The 18560-nt window shown below is 59.2% G+C and overlaps 1 protein-coding gene across 2 annotated transcripts in view; it reads right to left on the bottom strand.

The window, feature by feature from the left end:
• Window positions 1-5092: 5092 nt before the first annotated feature.
• BCAS3 (BCAS3 microtubule associated cell migration factor) overlaps window positions 5093-18560 on the bottom strand; it is a 420091-nt gene continuing 406623 nt past the window's right edge. The window contains exons 23-24 of one of the 2 annotated variants that reach the window (XM_087826254.1): window positions 17430-17495; window positions 5093-5889 (exon numbers count right to left, since the gene is read on the bottom strand). In XM_087826254.1, coding sequence (XP_087682380.1) covers window positions 5741-5889; window positions 17430-17495 — 215 coding nt within the window. In that variant the 3' untranslated portion in view covers window positions 5093-5740. The remainder of the gene's footprint in view (window positions 5890-17429; window positions 17496-18560) is intronic. The other variant, XM_016203603.2, reaches the window with a different exon arrangement.

Below are 18560 nucleotides of genomic sequence, written 5' to 3'. Positions count from 1 at the left end.
ATTTGGATCTTTTCCTGGGGAAGGTCCGGAGCTGGTCCAGGGGTTCAAGGCCCAGAGAGTTTGGTAGACGCTGGCCTGAGTTATTTGCCCAAGAAACCCAGTGGCAGCGGTGCAGCAGCTGCATCTGGGGACCACGGCCCCACCTAGCCACAGGAACTGGACCACGGACCAGCCCTCCAGCGGCCGCAGGCTCTTTCTGGGCCGGGGCTCCGCCGGCTCTCCTGTCCCGCCCTCCCGCAACGAACCCGAGGTTCTGCTACAGCCACTCTCAAGATTCTGAATCTGCCCCCCCCAGCCCCACCGCCCCCCTCGCCAAACTCTCCAGCGAGGAATATCCTTGGTTCATCGAAAACGCGCGCGGGGGAGGCTGAGGCGGCCCCCCAGCTGCTCGGCGCGCCGCCCCGCTCCCGCTCGGCCCTCCCCCACCCCGTCTACCCCTCTGCCCCGTCCGGGGAACTGGAGCCTCTGGGGGGTCCCCGGGGCTGAGAGTGCCTGTCTCTTTAAGAGGCCCCGGGGGGCGCCTCGCGAGCCGCCCGGGGCTGGAGGGGGAGGGCGCGGGCGGGGGCGGCTGGCGCCAGGCGGCCCGGGCTCCACAACAAAGCTCCGGCCCCTGTCACTTCGCATCGGCCCGGCCCCGCAGACGGGCGGGGGACGCGCGCTCGGCCGCCCCTCCCTCTCCCGAGCCCTCCTGCGCCCCGGCGTCGGGCGGGCGCGGGCCTCCGGCCTCCGGCCCCCGGCCCGCCGCACGCGCCCCGCGCGCTCCGCGCTTCCGCGGGAAGGAAGTCCGGCGGGCGGCCCGGGCCGGGGGTGCCGCGTCCGGAGCCGGGCCGGGCTGCCCGTCGGTCTTGGCCCCTTAACCTTTTGTGGGGTCAAGGGCCACTGCTGGGCCTTCTGGTCCCCGCCTGTGTCTTTAGGCTGCGTGACTGCGCGTGGGCCGCGGAGCCTGCGTGGGGGGCTTGGGGGCGTTCGGCGGTGTGCGGGGAACCGCGCGCCCGCGGCGGGCGTGAGGCCGGGGTCAGGGCGCAGCCGTGCAGGACGGTCCAGGCCGAGCCCTGGCGCTGTGCGTGGCCCTGTGCGTGTCGCCGGCCGCGGAGGCGCCGTGCGGGTCCTCGCGCGTCGTGTGCGTGTGGGATGGGCGGGCACACAGAGTAGCCTCCCGTCCCCGGCGTCCGGGCCGGGCCCGCGCCTCCCGGAGCCTTGGCGCCAGCCAGCCCCGTTCAGCGGCCGGGCCTGGCTCCCCCGCGGTCCCGGGCCTGGCTGGGGCGGGGGCCGAGGCCTCCCTGACCCCGGCCCACAGCCGCCCGGCCTGTCCCGTCCACTTAGACAAATTGCGGCTGACGGGCGCGTAGTCTCTCTGGAGTCGCCGCCCGCCCGTCGCCTCCCTCCCGACCCAATTACCCCGCGCACGGCCGAGCCCCGCGGCTGGGACGGGGCGGGGGACGCGGGAGGCGCGACCTCTTCTCGGCCGCCCTGTGGCACCGGCCTTGGGCCAGGGCGGGCGGCGGGGCCGCTCCTTCCGAGTCGGTCCGGGTTGGCGCCCGGGCAGCCGCGGCCTGTGCGGCCGTGTCCGACCGTCCAGGGACGCGAAGGCGAAGCCCCGGCCTGGCCGCACTGGCCCCGGACAGACCTGGCTCCCAAGGGGCGTCGCCCTGCACCTGAGCCCGCAACGCAGGACGTGTCCCCGCCGGACTGTGGATGACTTTCTAGAGTTTTGGGGATCCCGTAACCCCAGGAGCTCCAGACTGTTAGCTGCTCTGGGGTCGAGGTCCTTGGGTCCCATCTGTCGGGTCGGGAAAAGTGAGGTGCACATATCTGTGAACCTGCGTGTGCGTGGACGTGCAGGCGCATGAGATCGGGGGTGTGGGTGTCTGGGTCGCAACAGCCTGGCCGGGCCATGCCGCCCTGTGGCTGGAGAACGGGGCGAAGCGCAGGAAGGGCCCCTGGGACCAGCCTCTTGCTCAGAGGGGGCGGGGCGGGTCTGCGCGGAGAGCTCTCGAGGCTCTTCATTCGCTTTTGGAAACGCTTTCGCCGGGAGCGGGCCGGGATTCCCTGGCTGCGCACCGCCATCCCAGCTCCAGCTGCCCTGCGCCGCCTCCCCGCTCCCGGCTCCAGAGCTGGCTACCTGGCCTGTGGCACCAGCTCTGGGCCTCGAACCAACCTTTGGCCCCTTTGCCCCGCAGCTTCCACTCTGCTTGCTTCCGCAGTGTTGCTCTTATCCGCAGGGCACGCTCCCCTGTCCTCCTTTACAGATGAGAACCCTGAAGCTCAGAGCAGTGATTTACCCGAAGCCACATAGCTACCGGTGGCAGAGACCCTGGGATCTTAAAAGGGAGCAAGGTTGGTATCCACTCCTTAGAAGGTGCTGATGTCACTGCCGCCCGTAGCTACTCCTGCTCATCCAGGAAGGCAACACAGACTCCAGGGCGCCACCCTCAGGCTGGGCTTTTGCTTTGAATACAAGGCATTCATGACGCTCTGTGTGCCCCCCAGAATTTCCAGTTCCCCGTCTGCAGGAGGGAGGCTGCCTTCCCTTTTACACAGGGACTAGGAGCAGCTTCAGAGTCGGTCAGGGGCCCTGGCTGGTGTGGCTCAGTTGGTTGGAGTATCCATCCCATACAGGGAGCGGTTGTGGATTGGGTTCCTGGTCAGGGCACATACCTAGGTTTTGGAGAGGGGGAGGGGGCTTGTACAGGAGGCAACTGATTCATGGGTCTCTCTCTCTCCCTCTCAAAAATCAATAAACGTATCAGGTGAGGAGCTGGAAGCTTTCAGGGCTAGGGGATGGGGGTGAGTGGATTCAGAGCCTTGGATCTTGAAGGGGCACTGGTCAGCTGAGAACCGGGTCCTCTAAGGGAACCGGCCAGGGCATGTGAGGCAGCAAGGAGTAGATAGGCACCGGCAGATTAGCTGTGTGACTTCGTGACCTTGGGCAAGGCCCTGGCCTTCTCTGGGGCTTAGGCTTCTCTTTGCAAAATGAGAACCAAATAATGCTTCTAGGTGCCTTCTAGTTTAGAGATTCTCTGGTCTGTGAAAATCAGAAAAATCAACATTGAGAAACCATTTCCAGTCCCAGACCGGCAGCTGCCTGCTCTGGCCTCCACTCGCTTCCAGAGGAGCTGACAGAGTGCTTGTGCACCTAAATTTGCCTTGGGACCACTGGGCCCGTTCTCAGGTCAATCCCACACAGTGCCCTCCCTCCTTCAGCTGCCAGCCCAGCTCCCACCAGCCTCCTGGAAGATCATGAAGATGTTATTTTCCTCCATCAAACTGAGAGGATGTCTATAGTAATTTGCCCGTTGAGCAGGTAGTGCTGTGAGAATCAGGGAGGTCACATGGCTTCCTCAAGGTCACAGGGTCAAGCCACAATTAGATGCGTGTTCTGATGGCCTCCTAGGTGATGCCATCGAGGTGGTCTGCTGGGGGTGAGGCAGAGATTGCCCTGGTTGTTATCTCTAGAGAATAGGAGGGTGGTTGTTTTATGGCCATTGGGCAGTGAGGTCCCCCACCCTGGGGCCTAGCTCTCACTTCCAGCTGATTATAGGCTGTGGCAGGGTCCATAACCTCCCCAATTAGTCGGGGGCCAGGCCCAAGGCCTCTCTGATAACCCGAGCTCCAGTGGCAGCCGCTGTGGGGCCAGCTTATCTGGCCTCTCTTATCCCTCCCCTCCCCCCACACACTCAAAGAGTTGCCCTGGCTGTGAGCAGATGAATAACTAGATTGTCCTGCAAGCTCAGCCGGCAAGTCCAGCCCTACACCCACCACTTTCCCTGACTGGAGGAGGCCACAGCTGTTTTGCACCCCCTGGAGGGAAAGGGCTGAGCCAGGGAGGACTCCTGACTCTAAGCTGCCAGGCCGGTCCCTGCTCAGTTGGAGAGAGCTCCTGGCTCTCCATCTTTGCCCCACCCACGTGCCACAGGGTGGCTTCAGAGGGGCTCACCCTTCCTAGAGCTCTGGACTCATCCCGAGGGAGCCAGACCGCGGGTAGGGGTAGTACTCACAGGCAGCCTCGTGGCGCCCCTCCCCCCGCCCCTTTCAACTGAAACACTGCTCTGGCTGGGGGTGGAGGCTGTGCCTGACACATCAGTGTCCCCAGTTCAGCCAAAACGGAAAGGCTGGTGCTTCTCCGGCAGCCCCCACTGGCTGTGCCCAGGCCTCCTGACCTTCCAGCACGCCTCACTCTGCCATGTGACTTCTCACCCTGCAGGTTCCTTGGCAGGAGGGACTGGCTTCAGCCACCCTATGCAGGGCCATGCACTCAGCCTACAGAACCTAGTGTGATTCAGGGCCCCATTCTCCTAACATGCCCAACTGATCGGGTAGAGGGAACTGAAGATTAAATCTCTCCTCAGGTGCCAGGATTGGATGGGGTGGCTGTGAAGGGGGCAGGGGCCCAGGAGCTGCCCCAGCTCCTGCGGGACAGTTAGGGGGAAAGACCTGCTTGTTTGTGAACTCAACTTTTCTGTGGCTGTTACATTAAACTTCACCCCAAACCACACCTGGCTCCGTGGGTTTCCTGCGATCCTCTCTGGGGTCTCAGAGAAGTGGGGACTAGGGCTAGCATAATTCTCCTTCCTGCTCAGCACCCTGTTTTGCTCCCCTTGCTCCTGTCTCCTTCTTGCCTGTCACTTTAGGTCCAGAATTGGGATGAGGTGGGGGAACAAAGGTTCCAGCCAGGTTTCATGAGAGACCCACGTTCACCTGACCATTCTTCAACCTTCTGAGCTTGAAAAGAGAGGCAGTTACCAGGTGCCTGCCCTGAAGATAAGGCCAGAGTCTTCAACAGGCTCTCCCTTCCAGAGCAGCCCACCAGCACATGCCCAGGACCTCACTGTGACTGCCACAGCCAGGGAGTGCCAGGCCTGTGGTGGCCCCAAAACTCACTGGCTCTATAACAGGCAGGAAGGTTGGAGAATGGACTTAAAGCAGGCCCTGCCCAAATTCCAAAGCAAACATCTTCCTGCTTCCGGTCCCCTCGAGACTCCCTCAGTTGCACCATGTGAGGGCCAGGGCCGTTGGGAGCAGGGACACACAGTCAGGCCCACAGGACTCTGCTTGGCACTTGGAGAGGACCCTGACCCCAGCAACTCAGGGATGGACACCAATTGCAGCATGGTTTATTGGACAAGACGTGCACTTTTTGACAGGGCCTCAGTAACCACGGTTTCCTTCACTGAACAGTCCAGGACCAGGGTAAAAGGGCTTATAGACAAGAAAGACAAATCCTTCCCATGAGCCAGAGGGGAAAGAAAAGAGGAAGGGGGGCTTCTCCTTTCTTTCTCCTTCCCTAATACTCTGGGCCTCAGTTCACCCCATTCCAGAGGGAGGTTGACCAAGGGAAGCTGGGCAGTGCGTGCCACAGCCAGGAGTGGGCTGGGGCTGGCCGATCAGGGTCAAAATGCCTGCCCAGGCCATCCACCCTCTCCCCAGCCAGGCCCCCCATGGGTATGGTTAGAAAATACAAAAGCGGATCCAATGCAGGACATCATGTGCAAACAGAGGAGGGGGCAGAGCTTCTGCAGTCTCTCTCGGCCACAGCCCTGCTGACAGGGGTCAGAGTGCACCGAGGTGCTTCAGAGAAGGGTCTCTTCTCAATCCAGGGAGGGTGGGTGGCTGTTGTCACTAAGCTTGGGGAAGGTGGTTTGCGAAAGAGGAGCAGAGACTGAAGGGGAGGGCCGGAGGGGGGCTTTTCCTTCCTCCAGCACGTGAGTGGGCCGGCCAGTCAGAAGCAGGTAGCTGGTACCTAAGAGAAGCCGGTAGGGAAGAGGCTGAGGGGCTGACTCTCGTTGGTGGGCAGTGGAGATCGGTAGCCATCAAAGTTTCTTGGGATGCTGCCACTGGTGGAACCCGAGCTGTTACTCAGAGTCTCGATGCTTCCCTCTCGCTGTAGTTCTGCAAGACAAGAAGAGGGCCAGGCCCGGTCAGAGTGCAGTCTGGTGGGGTGGGGCATACCCTGGGCTGGGCTGCCTGTCTGGAGGCACCCATCTGGGTCCATTTACATCCTTCATGCTCCCCAGAAAGGACAGGTGGCAGCTGGGGTCACAGGGAGGCTCAGTGGAGAAGGGAGAAGCTCCCTTGGCTGGTGGGCTCCAGTTGTTCCCTCCTTGTGGGAACCCCTTCAGGCCAGAAGTATGGCCACCCAGATGATCTGTCTGGACCGCACTGTGGACGTGTGCCCACGCCTGCACACATACTCATGCACAGCCAGCATGCTCCCCCAACTCCAAGAGTGGCTCTTGTCCTGGTCCCGCAGGTCGGGCAGGAGGGGAGGAGCCAGGACACCAGAAGGACTGCAGCTTCCCTCCTGGTCTGGCCCTACCTCTCCTCCCCTGCCGCAGACCTTCCCCCCAGCTCATTCTCACCCACACAGTCTGCCCAATGGCCAGGCCCTGTTTCATCTTTGGCACCTCTTACAAGATGTCCTATTTCCCTGCAGGAGGGAATGCCTGCTTTGAGAGGGGCCTACTCCAGTGGGGAGAGGGTTCCTGCTTGCCTGCGGTGCCTCCTGTCTTTCTTCCTCTTAGCCCCCACGTCTCCTGGAGCCCCCCCCCCAATGTACATGCTCAGTCGACCTGGGAAGCAGGCAGGGAGGCTCCCACCCCCTCCTCCAGCTCTTCCCTGGCCCCGCCTGGCACAGCCATGCTGCCATCTTGGATACAGCATCTGGTCCCATCTCATTTAGCTGTGGGCACCTTCACTGCCCAACCATCTCTTGGCCCAAGACAGGTACGGGGTGGTGGGTTGTGAATAGACTTCCTTGGATGCTCAATGCAAGGAAAGAGAAGTTACTTCTTGGCTTTTGGAAAGTGGCCAGCACCTATCCCCTTTCAGTCCCTCAGAGTGGGCTCTGAGATGTGGTCACACACATCCCTAAGCAGACCCTGAGGGGTGTGGCGACCTGCCACCTCTCCTTCCCCCAGGTACACCTGTCTTGGACTGAGAGGTCTTGTGTGTCCACCTCAGGAGCTCAGGACCTCAAGGCAACCATTTGAAACAGCAAGGTGTGTTCGAATGCTCCACTTATCAGGCCTGGCTTGAGACCTTTACCTCCAGCTCGCCCCCACTCCCAGGCCCCCTGCCACCGCACACACGTAGCACAGCTGGCTTTGGTTAGGGAATGGGTCATGGCCTTTACTCCTTGGCTGGCCAGTACCAGCCAGCCAGGAACTAACCACTGACCCCCACTCGCCGCAGGCTGCCCCGCAGCACTGAGGCTGCCCAAAGGCAGCAGCCACAGCGTGGAGCGGGGCGTCTGTGCTGCTCTCCTTCAGAGCAGACGTGAGGGGCCTTCAGGCTACACCAGCCATGTCTGGAAGGCTGTGCCCTGACACCAGACCCTCTCAGCAGATGGGAGCATGGAAGGAGGGGACACAGGCTGCGGTCCCTGATCTCCAAGAGACACTGGCTTCCCTGTTGGGCCCAATCCTGGGATGAGTAAGAGTTACCTAGATATGGACAGAAAACATGGTTACTGTGTGGGCCCTCCTCCTCCTAGCCCATTCTTCAGTCTCACCCTAACTTGGGAGTATAGGCCATTGTGCCAAGAGAGGGAAAGCAAAGGATAGACCCTGGGATTTCTATATGGAAGCTTCCAACTCCAAGAAAGCTCACTCCATCCCCTTCTTTCCCACAAGCAAGCAGAGGAGTTTGTGAGAGATCTCTGAGGCCCCCATCTGATTTCAGAGCCCTCGCCCTCACGCACAGCCATCCTGGCACTAGGGGGCGCTGACAGCAGGGCCAGGAGGGCAGGAGAGGAGCACGGGCAGTTAAGTAGCAAGAAAGGCAGGGGCTTCCTTAGGATCTGGACACCAGGCCCAAGGAAGAAAGCCCCAGATGAAGGAGCAGGAAAGGCCACTAGGATGGGGAAGGTTGGCCCCTTTCCAGAGCTGGGGGACAGGCCCAACATTCTCGATGCAAAGTGCCGACACATCCACACTGCCAAGGAAGCTGAGGAGACCGGATCCCGGGCCCAAGCGCGGCACCCCCACTGTTCCTTGGCACAGGCCTACAGCAACCCCACCAGCAGCCTCAGTGACCCCACCCCACGAGTCCAAGCGGACGCACCTCATCCCATCGTGTGACCGTGCAGGCACAGAATGAGTTGGCTGCTCTCGGGGGCCAGGTGTAGCCTGAGTGGCCTTGCTCATGTTTTCCCTTCACCACTTAGGCCTGGGTAAGCTGGAAGTGGGCAGGCTTCTCCCTTACCCCATGTCCCAGGGTGAACAAGCTCTCCTGAATTTATCTCCCCTGTGTCTCCCCAGCCTCTCCCCCTCTCTTCCCACTGCCATTGCCTGGCTAGGCCTGCACTTCCCACCTGGATAACACTGATCTCCTGACCTCTAGACGCCCTTCTCAACCCGCCACCACACCAAAGCCAGAGTGGTCTGACTAGGGCACAAACCCCATCTTGCTTTCCCTCTGCTTAAAAACCCTCGACTCCTAACAGTCCCAGGATAAGTTCTAAAATCCTCAGCACTTTAAAAAGGCTTTCCATGGCCTGCCCCAGACCTCACCTCACTAATGTCACTTGTTACTGAATTTGAGGAACAAAAGTAAAGAACTCGAGCAGTTCTTAGATGCTCTCCAGGCTCCCTGGGTCCCCAGAAAGCCTACCCATCCTCCAAAGCTTAGCACAGTGTCCATGGCTCTGTGAAGCCATCCTGTTGCCCTGGCACAGCTGGCCAGGCCCCACCACACTCTGTACTGGCTCCTGCCCCAGGCCCCCTAACATGCTGTGCACACCTGCTCACGTGCGTGTCCCCATCCAGGTGGCGAGCCCTTCGGGGGCCTGTTCTGTGCCTTATCTCTATGTCCCTAGTGCCAACCACAGGGCCCGGAAAATAGCGGGTGTGCAGGAAACATTTCTGGAATGAGTGAATGAGTGATGTGGTGAGGGGAGGTGGGGGTTTCTTCAGCACAAACCAGGGTCTGGCTGGTCTTGGCCTCTTTGCTCCATGCTGTCTGTCAAGCCCCCAAGACAGAACAATGAGCGTGTGTGGGAGCACGTGAAGGAGGGGTGCACACACGTCCCCCCTTCGAGTCAACCCGGCCGCCCAGCCCTAGCAGCAAGCGGCAAATGGAAATGTGTGGCCTTACCTTCCTCCATCCCGAACACATGCTTTGTTACTGTTGGGTTGCTCACGGGCGCTGGGCTGTTGGCATTGTTTTTTTTTTCCTTTTTTTTTCCCTTGTGAAAAGAAAAGCATTGAGGAATCTTTTTGGATAAGATATGGATCAAGAAGTACACGGGTCTCTGCAAGCAGTGGGACAGGGCGTACGGAGGTGTGGGGTGTCACGCTGGGAGGAGGGACAGTGACATGCATGTGTAGGGGTTGGGGGCCAGTCAGACTTGCGGGGGGATCTCAGGAATGGAACTGTTGTGACAGAGCCAAGACCCCTTTCAGCGTGGGGGTGGGGGGGGGAAAGGAGCCACACACGGAGCATGAGGAGCAGCTCTGGGAAGGGGACAGAGGGGCCCTGGCCCATGCAGTGCCGGATGGCGCCCCATGCAGGTGGGTTGCTGGGAGAGGAGACAGAGACAGGCTGCGGAGTTTTCGGGGACGACTCTGGACGCTTTGACTCAGTGGCCCAGCTTTTGGCTGCCCCCCCTCTTCCCCCACTCCCAAGATCCCCAGTTTTGGGCAGCTCTCCTGCGGGTGAGGTGGACCTGTGGGGAAAGCCTCAGAAACCTGCCAGGGCCGCAGGAGAGAGCGCTGGGGCCCTGTGATGGGGAGCTAAGGAAGCATCCCCAGCAGCCTCCCCACTTAGGAAAAGTACAGCAATTCTGGCCGGTGAGGCTGTTCTCCAGGCCTCAAAGCGAGGTCGGCGATGAGGACTAGCTCCCAGGTAAGTGGCTGACCTCAGGCAGAAGATAATCTCATTGTGGCCTCACACCCCCAGTGACTCTGTGCACCTGGGAGGTGGGTGCTGGTCTCCCCGCCTCGCAGACGGCAAAACCAAGGAAGAGTAGGAAGCCACTGGCCCTGGGTGCACAGTCCCCGTGAGAGAGAACGGCTGCTGGTGCAGGTCCCAGGACAGAGAGGGTGCCAACGCCAGGCACCCAGACCGGCTCCCAACGCCACCACTGGCTGTGCTCACCCACTCCCTGCTGGCTTTACTGGAAATGGGCCTGCTACGCCTGGGCCAGAATGGGGTCGGGGGACAATGGAATGAGAGCAACTGAAAAGGAGGGGCCTTGGCTCTCATGAAATAAGCAAAGGCATGAGAAATCTCCATGCCCACGCTGCCCTACCCTCTGCGGAGCTGGCAAAGTTCAAAGGCGTCAGAGAGGCGGCCGACCTCATAGGGAGAAGCAACCCTGGCTACCAGGGCACATAAGCCGACCCAGGGAGGAGTCGTTCTCATCTAGGTGAGGAGGCCTGGGCAAGGCTGGCTGCACACATCCCCCCACTGCTGGGCTGCGCCGTGCAGAATGAGGGAGCCCCTCTGCGTCACCCCTCTCCCCGCGTCCCACAGCGGTACTATGGCCCCTTGGTAAAGGCAGGAGCAACAGAACCTGCCTCCACCTCAGGGAGGCAGAAGACGCCCCTCTCTGTGGCCTTTCCCTCTGGAGGCTGGTCCCCAAGTCTGCTTCAGCCTTGAGGTTCTCCCTGGGGTTGTCCTCTCCCCTGGGTACAGACCCTTCCCTCCCTTGAGGCCACCCCACACCTGCAAGGCAGGGGCTCCTGGGACAGATTAAATGGAGGTCTCTTCATGAATCAGTCACTTCATAAGCACCACAGACTCTATTCCCCAATTCCCTGGGGAGGGGGCAAAACGCTGAGGACACAGGGCCTACGTGAGCTCCGGGGAGAGCTGGAGGAGCACAGGTGGGCAGGAGACCCCAAGGGAGGGTCAGAAGTGAAGTCCTACTTTGGGCTTGACCTCCAGGCCTCTTCGAGGTGGATGGCAGTGGGGGCAGATGGCCAGAGACCCCGAGAGCAGCCCCTTGACTCTGGTGGTGGGGGCATTGGGGAGAGCCTGTCTCAGGACTCAGAGGGAGGCCTGTTTCTGGGACCTAGGGGGGTCCTGAGGGCAGTGCTGCGTGTGTTTGGGAAGAGGGTCCCCGGGACCCCTGGTTCAGTGCCAGGAAGCTCCGGCATTTCCCTCCCCACCAAAGGAGCAGCACCTACTGCCCGGCCCTCTGGTGGGCTCAGTGGCTCCAGCCAGCCTTGCTCTGTGCACTTAGAGCCTCACCATGTTGCTCATTAACGGGATTAGCAGAGCGCTTTTATTGGGCCCTGGCTGCAGTCGCACACCCCAGTCCCAAGCTAACCACCCAAGTGGCCTGGTGGGAGTAGGATGAGACCCCGGGCCAGTCTTACCCTGCACCCACAGCCTGCTCACTTTTGGCAGTGAGAAGGGAAAATGCCCCCGCCCCAGGGCCCAGGAAGCGGGGGGGGGGGGGGGGGGGGGGGGGGAGGCGTCCGCCCAGGTTGGGGAGGCAGTTTAGCAAAGTGGGTGAGAGTACAAGCTCCAGCCCCTGCCGCCTGGGAGACTTTAAGCAAGCTCCTCAACGTTTCTGTGCCTCAGTTTCCTGCATGCGAGGATAACAAGGTCTGTTTCATAGTGCGGCTGTGAGAATTAAATAACGCATGTAGACTGCATCGCAAAGTACAGCTTCCAGTCGGCAAATGTGAGTTCCATTGCTGTTGCAATTGTATTAGTGATGTGGTCATCCGTGGGACCTCAGGGTCCCGCTCCACCTTCCTCCCCAGCAGGTGTCTGCTGTCCAGTCCCCCACCAGCTTGCCCTCTACTGGACCTTGCAAAAGATTCTTTTTAATCAAGAAATGGCCCACGGAGGAAGATGGCAGATATGTGTTTATAGCTTTCTATTTCCCTCCTTGCCTCTTTGTAAATACCCTCTTCCAAGCTGGAAAATAAATTTCCAACCCTGTTGACGTGCATCGATTTTTCCCTCCTGTGTGCGCCTCCCAGTCCTCCTCTGTCAGCAGAGTCTGTGGTTAAACCCCTGGCTTGGGTTGGGCTGAGTGGTACCCCAGGGGAGTGGGTGGTCCCAAGGCATAGAGCAGCCAGCCAAACTGCTCCCTCTTGCCCAGTGCCTGGTTCGGAGGAGGTTTGCAAGCAAAAACAGTCCCAATCCCCTTCTGCTCTGAGGGTTCTTGGCAAGGGACTCAGGTAGGGGTGGGGTCCTCTAAGAAGTTAGGGATTTTCAGCATCTTCCCTGGATGGGATATATGAAGAGGAGACCCGGGGACACAGGACTGCTGCAAGTTCAGCAGATGGATCCAAATGGGGTCTGCTAATGAACTTGGTCAGCAAGGGGCCTGCCGACAGGGCCCAGGATCAACTGTGCAAATTGGAGCTTGCAGAGAGAAGCTGAGGAGGTGGGGCTGGAATGCATCTTGCGGGGCTCAGCAGGATGGGCACCTTCCTGGTGCTGGCCCCAGAAACATGGCCCAGGTGCCAACTAGGAGGTGGCCCTGGTGGACACCAGTCCTGGGCCTGGAAACTGCCACTCTCTCTTGCAGACTGTGGCAGAGGGAGGCAGAGGTCTGTTCAGGGAGACAGAGATGGAGTTGGCTGAGAATGGTTCTAGAAACACTGACAGCCCTGTCAGAGACCACACTCTAGGCTGGAGCCAACCTTAGCCCCAGGGCACTTTTTAGGAGGTTCAAAGGGCAGCAGTTAATGGAGGCAGCCTGTAGGGAGGCCTTGCTTTTCTTACACTCAGACCCCCCTTCCCTGCCACCCCTCTCCACAGGGACACCTCCAGCCGCTGGGCTTGCACAGGGGCCAACAGACCAGAGATCCTCTCTGTCCAGCGTGGAGGGCTTGGGGGATGGGGGCTTGTGCTCCCAAGGATCCATCAGGGGTTTCTGCTCCCTTCCCAGGCAAGCCTGTGGAAGTCCGAAGGAGGGCAGCTTCTTGAAGCTGAGGGGCTGAAGATGAAAAGGCTCCTCCACATTGAGATAATAGGAATGCCGCTTGGGGCTGATGGAATCTGGGAGCAGATGAGAAGCGGGGCCGCTCTGGCCTGGTTATCTCTGGGCTTGACACCTACGTCTGAGCACAGAGCCCTGGCCCGCCGACACCACCTACTTCGCACCGCACACACAGCCTGGTCTGAGCCCCGCAGCCTTCCCACAGGGAAGCACCTTCCTTCCTGGCTGGAGTCTCTTTCAACCCACAGGGCTCCCACAGGGTGCGTCCTTCCTTCCTTCCTTCCTTCCTTCCTTCCTTCCTTCCTTCCTTCCTTCCTTCCTTCCTTCCTTCCTTCCTTCCTTCCTTTCTTCCTCCCTCCCTCCCCTCCCTCCCTCCCTCCCTCCCTCCTTCCTTCCTTCCTCTCTCTCTCTCTTTCTTCTTTCTTTCTTTCTTCTCTCTCTCTTTCTTTCTTTCTTTCTTTCTTTCTTTCTTTCTTTCTTTCTTTCTTTCTTTCTTTCTTTCTTTTCTTTCTTTCTTCTTTCTTTCTCTCTTTCTCTCTCTCTTTCTTTCTCTTTCTTTCTTTCTATTCTTCCTCCCTCCCTCCCTCCCTCCCTCTCTCTTTCTTTCTTTCTTCCTTGCCCAGCTCTTGGTCCTGATCCTGGCAGGTACTGAGTCCCAGAGCATCACAGTATGAGGCCGGACCACACAGCCTGCCCTGCCCTCCATTCCCCCTGCGCCCCCCGACCCCCCGGCCCTCTCTGCTGGACCTGCTGTGTGTGTGTGTGTGTGTGTGTGTGTGTGTGTGTGTGTGTGTGTGTGTTGGGGGCAGGAACGGAGCATTTGAGTTCACAGCCCAGCTCAATTCCTTCACGGCTTTTGAACACCTGATAAGCAATGGCCACAGGTAGGGTATCCGCGGGAGAGGACGCTGGCCTGGTTGCGGCTGGAGCCATTTCTCAGGTCCCTCCTACAACAGCTGTGACGTGACAGCCGTCCCAGACAGGGGGAGACTCAAACCAGAAACGCTGCCGCTCCCGCTCCCGGGAAACCCACACTACCCAGGTTCTCCCGAGTCTTGGCCTGAAAGGAGGAGGGACAAGATCAGCCACTCAGACAACCTGGACCAGCAGCCCCGTGCAGGGACCCTCTCAGTGCCACTTTATCAGTATGACTCAAAGTCCTGACCAAGACGGAGCACATCCTGTCACAACACATTACACACGGGGACAGCAGAGGCTGAGCAGGCCCGGCTCGCGTTTCCCTGGTTCCGAGGTATTCGATAAGTCTGGCTGAGGCCATGCTTAAGATCAGCCAGATGTAGGCGCAGGCCTGAGCTGAAGCTCCCGGTGGACGGCGCGAAGGGGGAGGACTGTGCAGGAGGCAGAGGATTCGCTGGAGCCCCAGTCCTGCCGCAGACGTGCTGAATGACCCGGGCGGGTCACTTCGCTTCTCATCTGCTTCATCATCTGTCAGGCGGGAAGGGAGGGGCCGGTCTGGCAGCCTCACCGGGCGTGTGGGGATCTCGGGGGAAGAAGATGCCAAGGGGCTTTAAGAAGCAGAACACACAGGAAACACGCGTAAAGACCACTCTGGTTGCAGTGTGCCCTGGTTAGAAGGCCAGCTGTGCCAGGCAGGCCGAGGCCCCTGGAGCAGTGCTCCTCACCGGGGAGGCCTGAAAGCCCTTCCTAGCTCCAGGTCCTTGGCACCACGCAGGGGGCAAAGCCGCAGCAGATGCCATCCAAGGTAGACTCAGGGCTGGGCAGCCTGGCACTGTCTTTGGTGATAGAAAACGCCCAGCTTGGTGCTGTGACATGACTTCTTTGAGTGCACGTCTGCCTGTGGGGCGGGGGTGGGTGCACCCACCAAGGGAGGGCACCACAAACATGCCCACTCAGCATGGCTATGAAGAGACAGGGCTGGGAAACTCTCCTGTGGAACTAGCTGTCTGGCAGCCTGCCTTGACCTGCCCATTTCCTAAAGTCCAGCCTCGAAGCTCGGGCGACCCCACCCGGCTCCCAGGTGGGTCTTCCTGAGCTGCCCTCCGGGGCTGCGAGACGGCACAGGGGCCTGCAGACCACAGGAGAGACGCTGCTGGCCCGACGGGCCAGAGCCACATCTGGTTCTCATTCAAATGTCCAAACGTAATTAAATTCTCTACGACGCAGCGGAAGAGTTTGGTAAGATGTGGCTTTCCCCACTTTCCATCAAGGTTAAGAAATCAAAGCCTCTCATTCCACCAGCCTCCCTGTCATGGTCTGTCCTACCCTACAAAGGCAATGGCCTGTGCTCTGTTTTCTAGAGCCGATGGGGCCGGACCCAGTGTGGGGGTACACAGAGCCTCCCGCCCCCACTGTCCCACTTACCCACCTGAAAGGATGAACAGCTGAGACCCAAACAGCAGGCTCAGGACTGAGCAAGTTAGTGCGCTGTGGTGGGTGGGGGCGGGGAGGTGAGCGCCCCGAGGAGACAGCTGCTGCACCCAGGCTCTTCTCAGTGACATGCCAGTGTCCTCCTTCCACTGCCTGAATGGGAGGCACCTAGTAACGCCCTGCCAAGATCCCTCCTTTGTCACTCCTCAAAATAGGAAACACGTAAGAGTGACACTTCTGGGGTCTCTGGTCCAGCTCCACAGCTTCCTGCCACCAGGGCGGGGTGAGGCGGCCCCTTGCAGCTCCGCATCTCACCTTGCAGCTCCTCCCCTACGGATGCTGGAGGACCGGAGGGGAAGGCCAGGAGCAGCCTCTGAGCCTCTCAGGGCGTCCCTAGGACTCCGTGTCTCACAGGGTCGCCGGTCATCTCAGGCCTGCGGGGCTCTGAACTAGTGAACAGGCAGCAAGCAGGGTCCGCGCTGCAGACCTGGCAGGAGGGGGCGGGGGCCCCACTCAGCAGGACGGAGGCCGTGCCTCTCCTCGCTTCCAGAACGTCCTCGAGACAGGCTGCCTTCCCAGCTCCCGTTCCCAGCTGAGTATCTTGTTTACGGCTTCTTTTTACTCCGGGATTTACGACTTTCATAGTAATGGGTTCCATTCTGCTTCCTCTGCGCCTACTATTCTAATTACTGTCGTACAGGCTTTACGAGAGTTTCTTAATAAGTCAGGGTATTTTTCCTTTAGAAACAAACTGTCCCGCGAGTTAATGACTTATAGTGGGTGTGGATGCTACCCAGAGACACATGGAGGCTGGGGAGGGGATGGCCGGGGGGGGGGGGGGGAGAATCTTCTAGATTAAATAAATAGAGCTGCGTGGGGGTCCCTTTAAGAATCTCGGCCAGCTCCCCTGCCGGAGCCCCCCACATTCCCGCCACAGAACCACGACCACGCTCAGGCGGCGCACGTGGCATTTCTGAGCCGAAGAAGACTCACCCGGGAGCAGACACACGCCCAGAAGCTGGTGTGAACCACCCGACCCCAACATCACCGACCTGGCTCTAAACAGGAATCATTTTGTGCATTTGGTTCCACATGGTAGACTTTTTTTTAGCTTAGTCATGGATTTAATTTAGTTTCTTGTTGGCATTAGTGCCAGGCCCGTGTGCCTGGCACCCTCATGTCAGTAAAGCAGGTTTTAAGGAACTGAACCCCGTTCTTGGGCCAGTCGTCCTGGGCCGAGTCTAGCAAAGAGAACGGCGGTGGGGCCAAGGTCCCCGCGGCCCCCGTCGGGGTCCCAGCCTGTGCCCTCGAACCCACGCTCGGCGGCGTGCAGAGAAGCACAGGCCTCTGTTCATGGCCGCGGTGCCGCCTGCCCAGATGAGAAGCCAGGCGGAGCCGGGTGAGCCTTTGTGCCCCGTTTGCAGACTGGCTGCTGGTGCCGGGCCTCTATTCCTTATTCAATTCCACTCGCTCGGAAGAGCCTTTCCACCTGCTCCTGCAGGAGGAGTAACACATCTAGAAATGCAGTTCCACTTTGGCGTATTAAGATATTGATTTGCCTGTCGAGTGGAAGTGCATTTGTTCTGTCAGCCCTCCCGCGGCTGGGAAGGGGTTAACCAAATGTTTATCACAAGGCTGGCTTCAGAGTTGAAAGTAATGTGATCAGTAATGAATTTTGTGTTACATTAGGTTGTATAAATGGACAGACAAGCGCAGACAACAAGTGGCCAGGAGTCGGGGCTAATCTAATGATGTAAGAATAGAGACAGCACCAATTATACCAGGGGCCAGCTCCAGGCTCCTGCAGGGACTGCAAATGAATAGGTACAAATCAGATTACTCCCTGATAGACGCGCTACAAGAGGGGCAGTCAGTGGTAAATGCATTAGGGCCCAGCGACCTCTCTGCTCTGCACAGCAGAGTCCGAAAATTTGACTTCCATCTTAAAAGTGGGGGGGGAGATTCTCAAAGAAACTCTCGTGGGGCGAAGAACAGCAACCACTCCCATCCCAAACCAGTCCCTCCCCACTGCCAGAAGGTGCGTCCTGACCTCTCGCCCTCACTCCGAGGCCTCCTGAAGCACCAGCACCAGGGGGTAGGGAGGCGAAGCTCCTGAGGGACGAAAGAGCAGCAGGGACACAGCCTTGCACGTGGGCGGAGACAGGAAGTTACATACCCACACACTTCACAGCCATGTGCCTCTCAGGGGTGGTGGTTTCTACTGCTACATCAAGGGCTGTGTCTGTATTGGAAATAAAATATGTCTTTAAAGAGGATCACAACATGGACCTTTAAGAGAGCAGCGAGAGCCAAGATCAAAGGGAGGAGACATCAAGATCTGGTCTGGCCACTGAGAGCTTTGCAGGGGGTGTGCATGGTCCGTCCCAAGGCACAGCAAGCACACTGAAGGTTCTCCGTATTTCTCACCGGGTTAAGCTGGTATCGCCCTTCCCTCTGTGGCTTCTCCCACTCCTGCCTCCTGAGTGCCTACAGTCCCTCCTGCCTCACAGGGCTGGGAGCAGCGAGGGGTGTGGAGGTGGAGCTGCCCATCTTGGGTAGCCCCTCAGGTTTTCCGCCTCCTTTTGGATGTTGTCGAAACCAGGCCTGAAGTTCAAAGCTGCTTGGCAGTCAGGCTGGGCTGCTTAGACGAAGATCATGGAGACGTGCTCAAATGCATGAACTGTATGCTCATACTCAGCTCTTAGTGGCTCAGGGGACGAATAAAGTATGAAACCAAAGACTCTCCAAGCCTTCCAAGAACCCAGCCCATGCCCAGATGGAGGCGGAGGCGCTGGTAGGCTTAGCTTCCCCCCCGCTACCCTGAAGGCCTGCACCAGTCACACACATCAAAGTGGAGATGTCACGCCGGTCCTGGCCAACTGGAGCCTGGAGAGGGTGGGAACATGCCAGTAAAATGAGCGCGGGGGGCCCAGAATGGAAAAAGTCATCCTAAACAAATGAAGCAACTGGATGTCGGTTCTCCCCAAATTCAATTAAGCTCATGGAGGGGTGGAATCGCAAGCTATCGAGCTACGTGAAATAAAACATATGTGGGGTGGAGGAAGTCGGGGGATGACTGTGAAGCCTGGTGTTAGGGGATTCTGCCCGTAAATTTAAAGGTGTCTTATGCAATGGGCCTGCAGGTCGCTGGGGGCAGGGCTAGGGTAGAAAGAAAGTGGGCAGGAAGAAATCACCGAAGATCAGACGTTGGACAACTGATTCTGCTATGGGTGCTGGGACATGCCTCCTTCTGTTTGATTCGACCGGATTGGCATGGCTTGGCCTTCTCTGTACAGCACTCTCTTTG

Source organism: Miniopterus natalensis, chromosome 17 (genome assembly GCF_054644295.1).
Source record: "Miniopterus natalensis isolate mMinNat1 chromosome 17, mMinNat1.hap1, whole genome shotgun sequence".
Lineage (NCBI taxonomy): Eukaryota > Metazoa > Chordata > Mammalia > Chiroptera > Miniopteridae > Miniopterus > Miniopterus natalensis.
The sequence above is the reverse complement of the archived record's forward strand: the minus strand, read 5'-3'. Positions and strand labels throughout refer to the sequence as shown.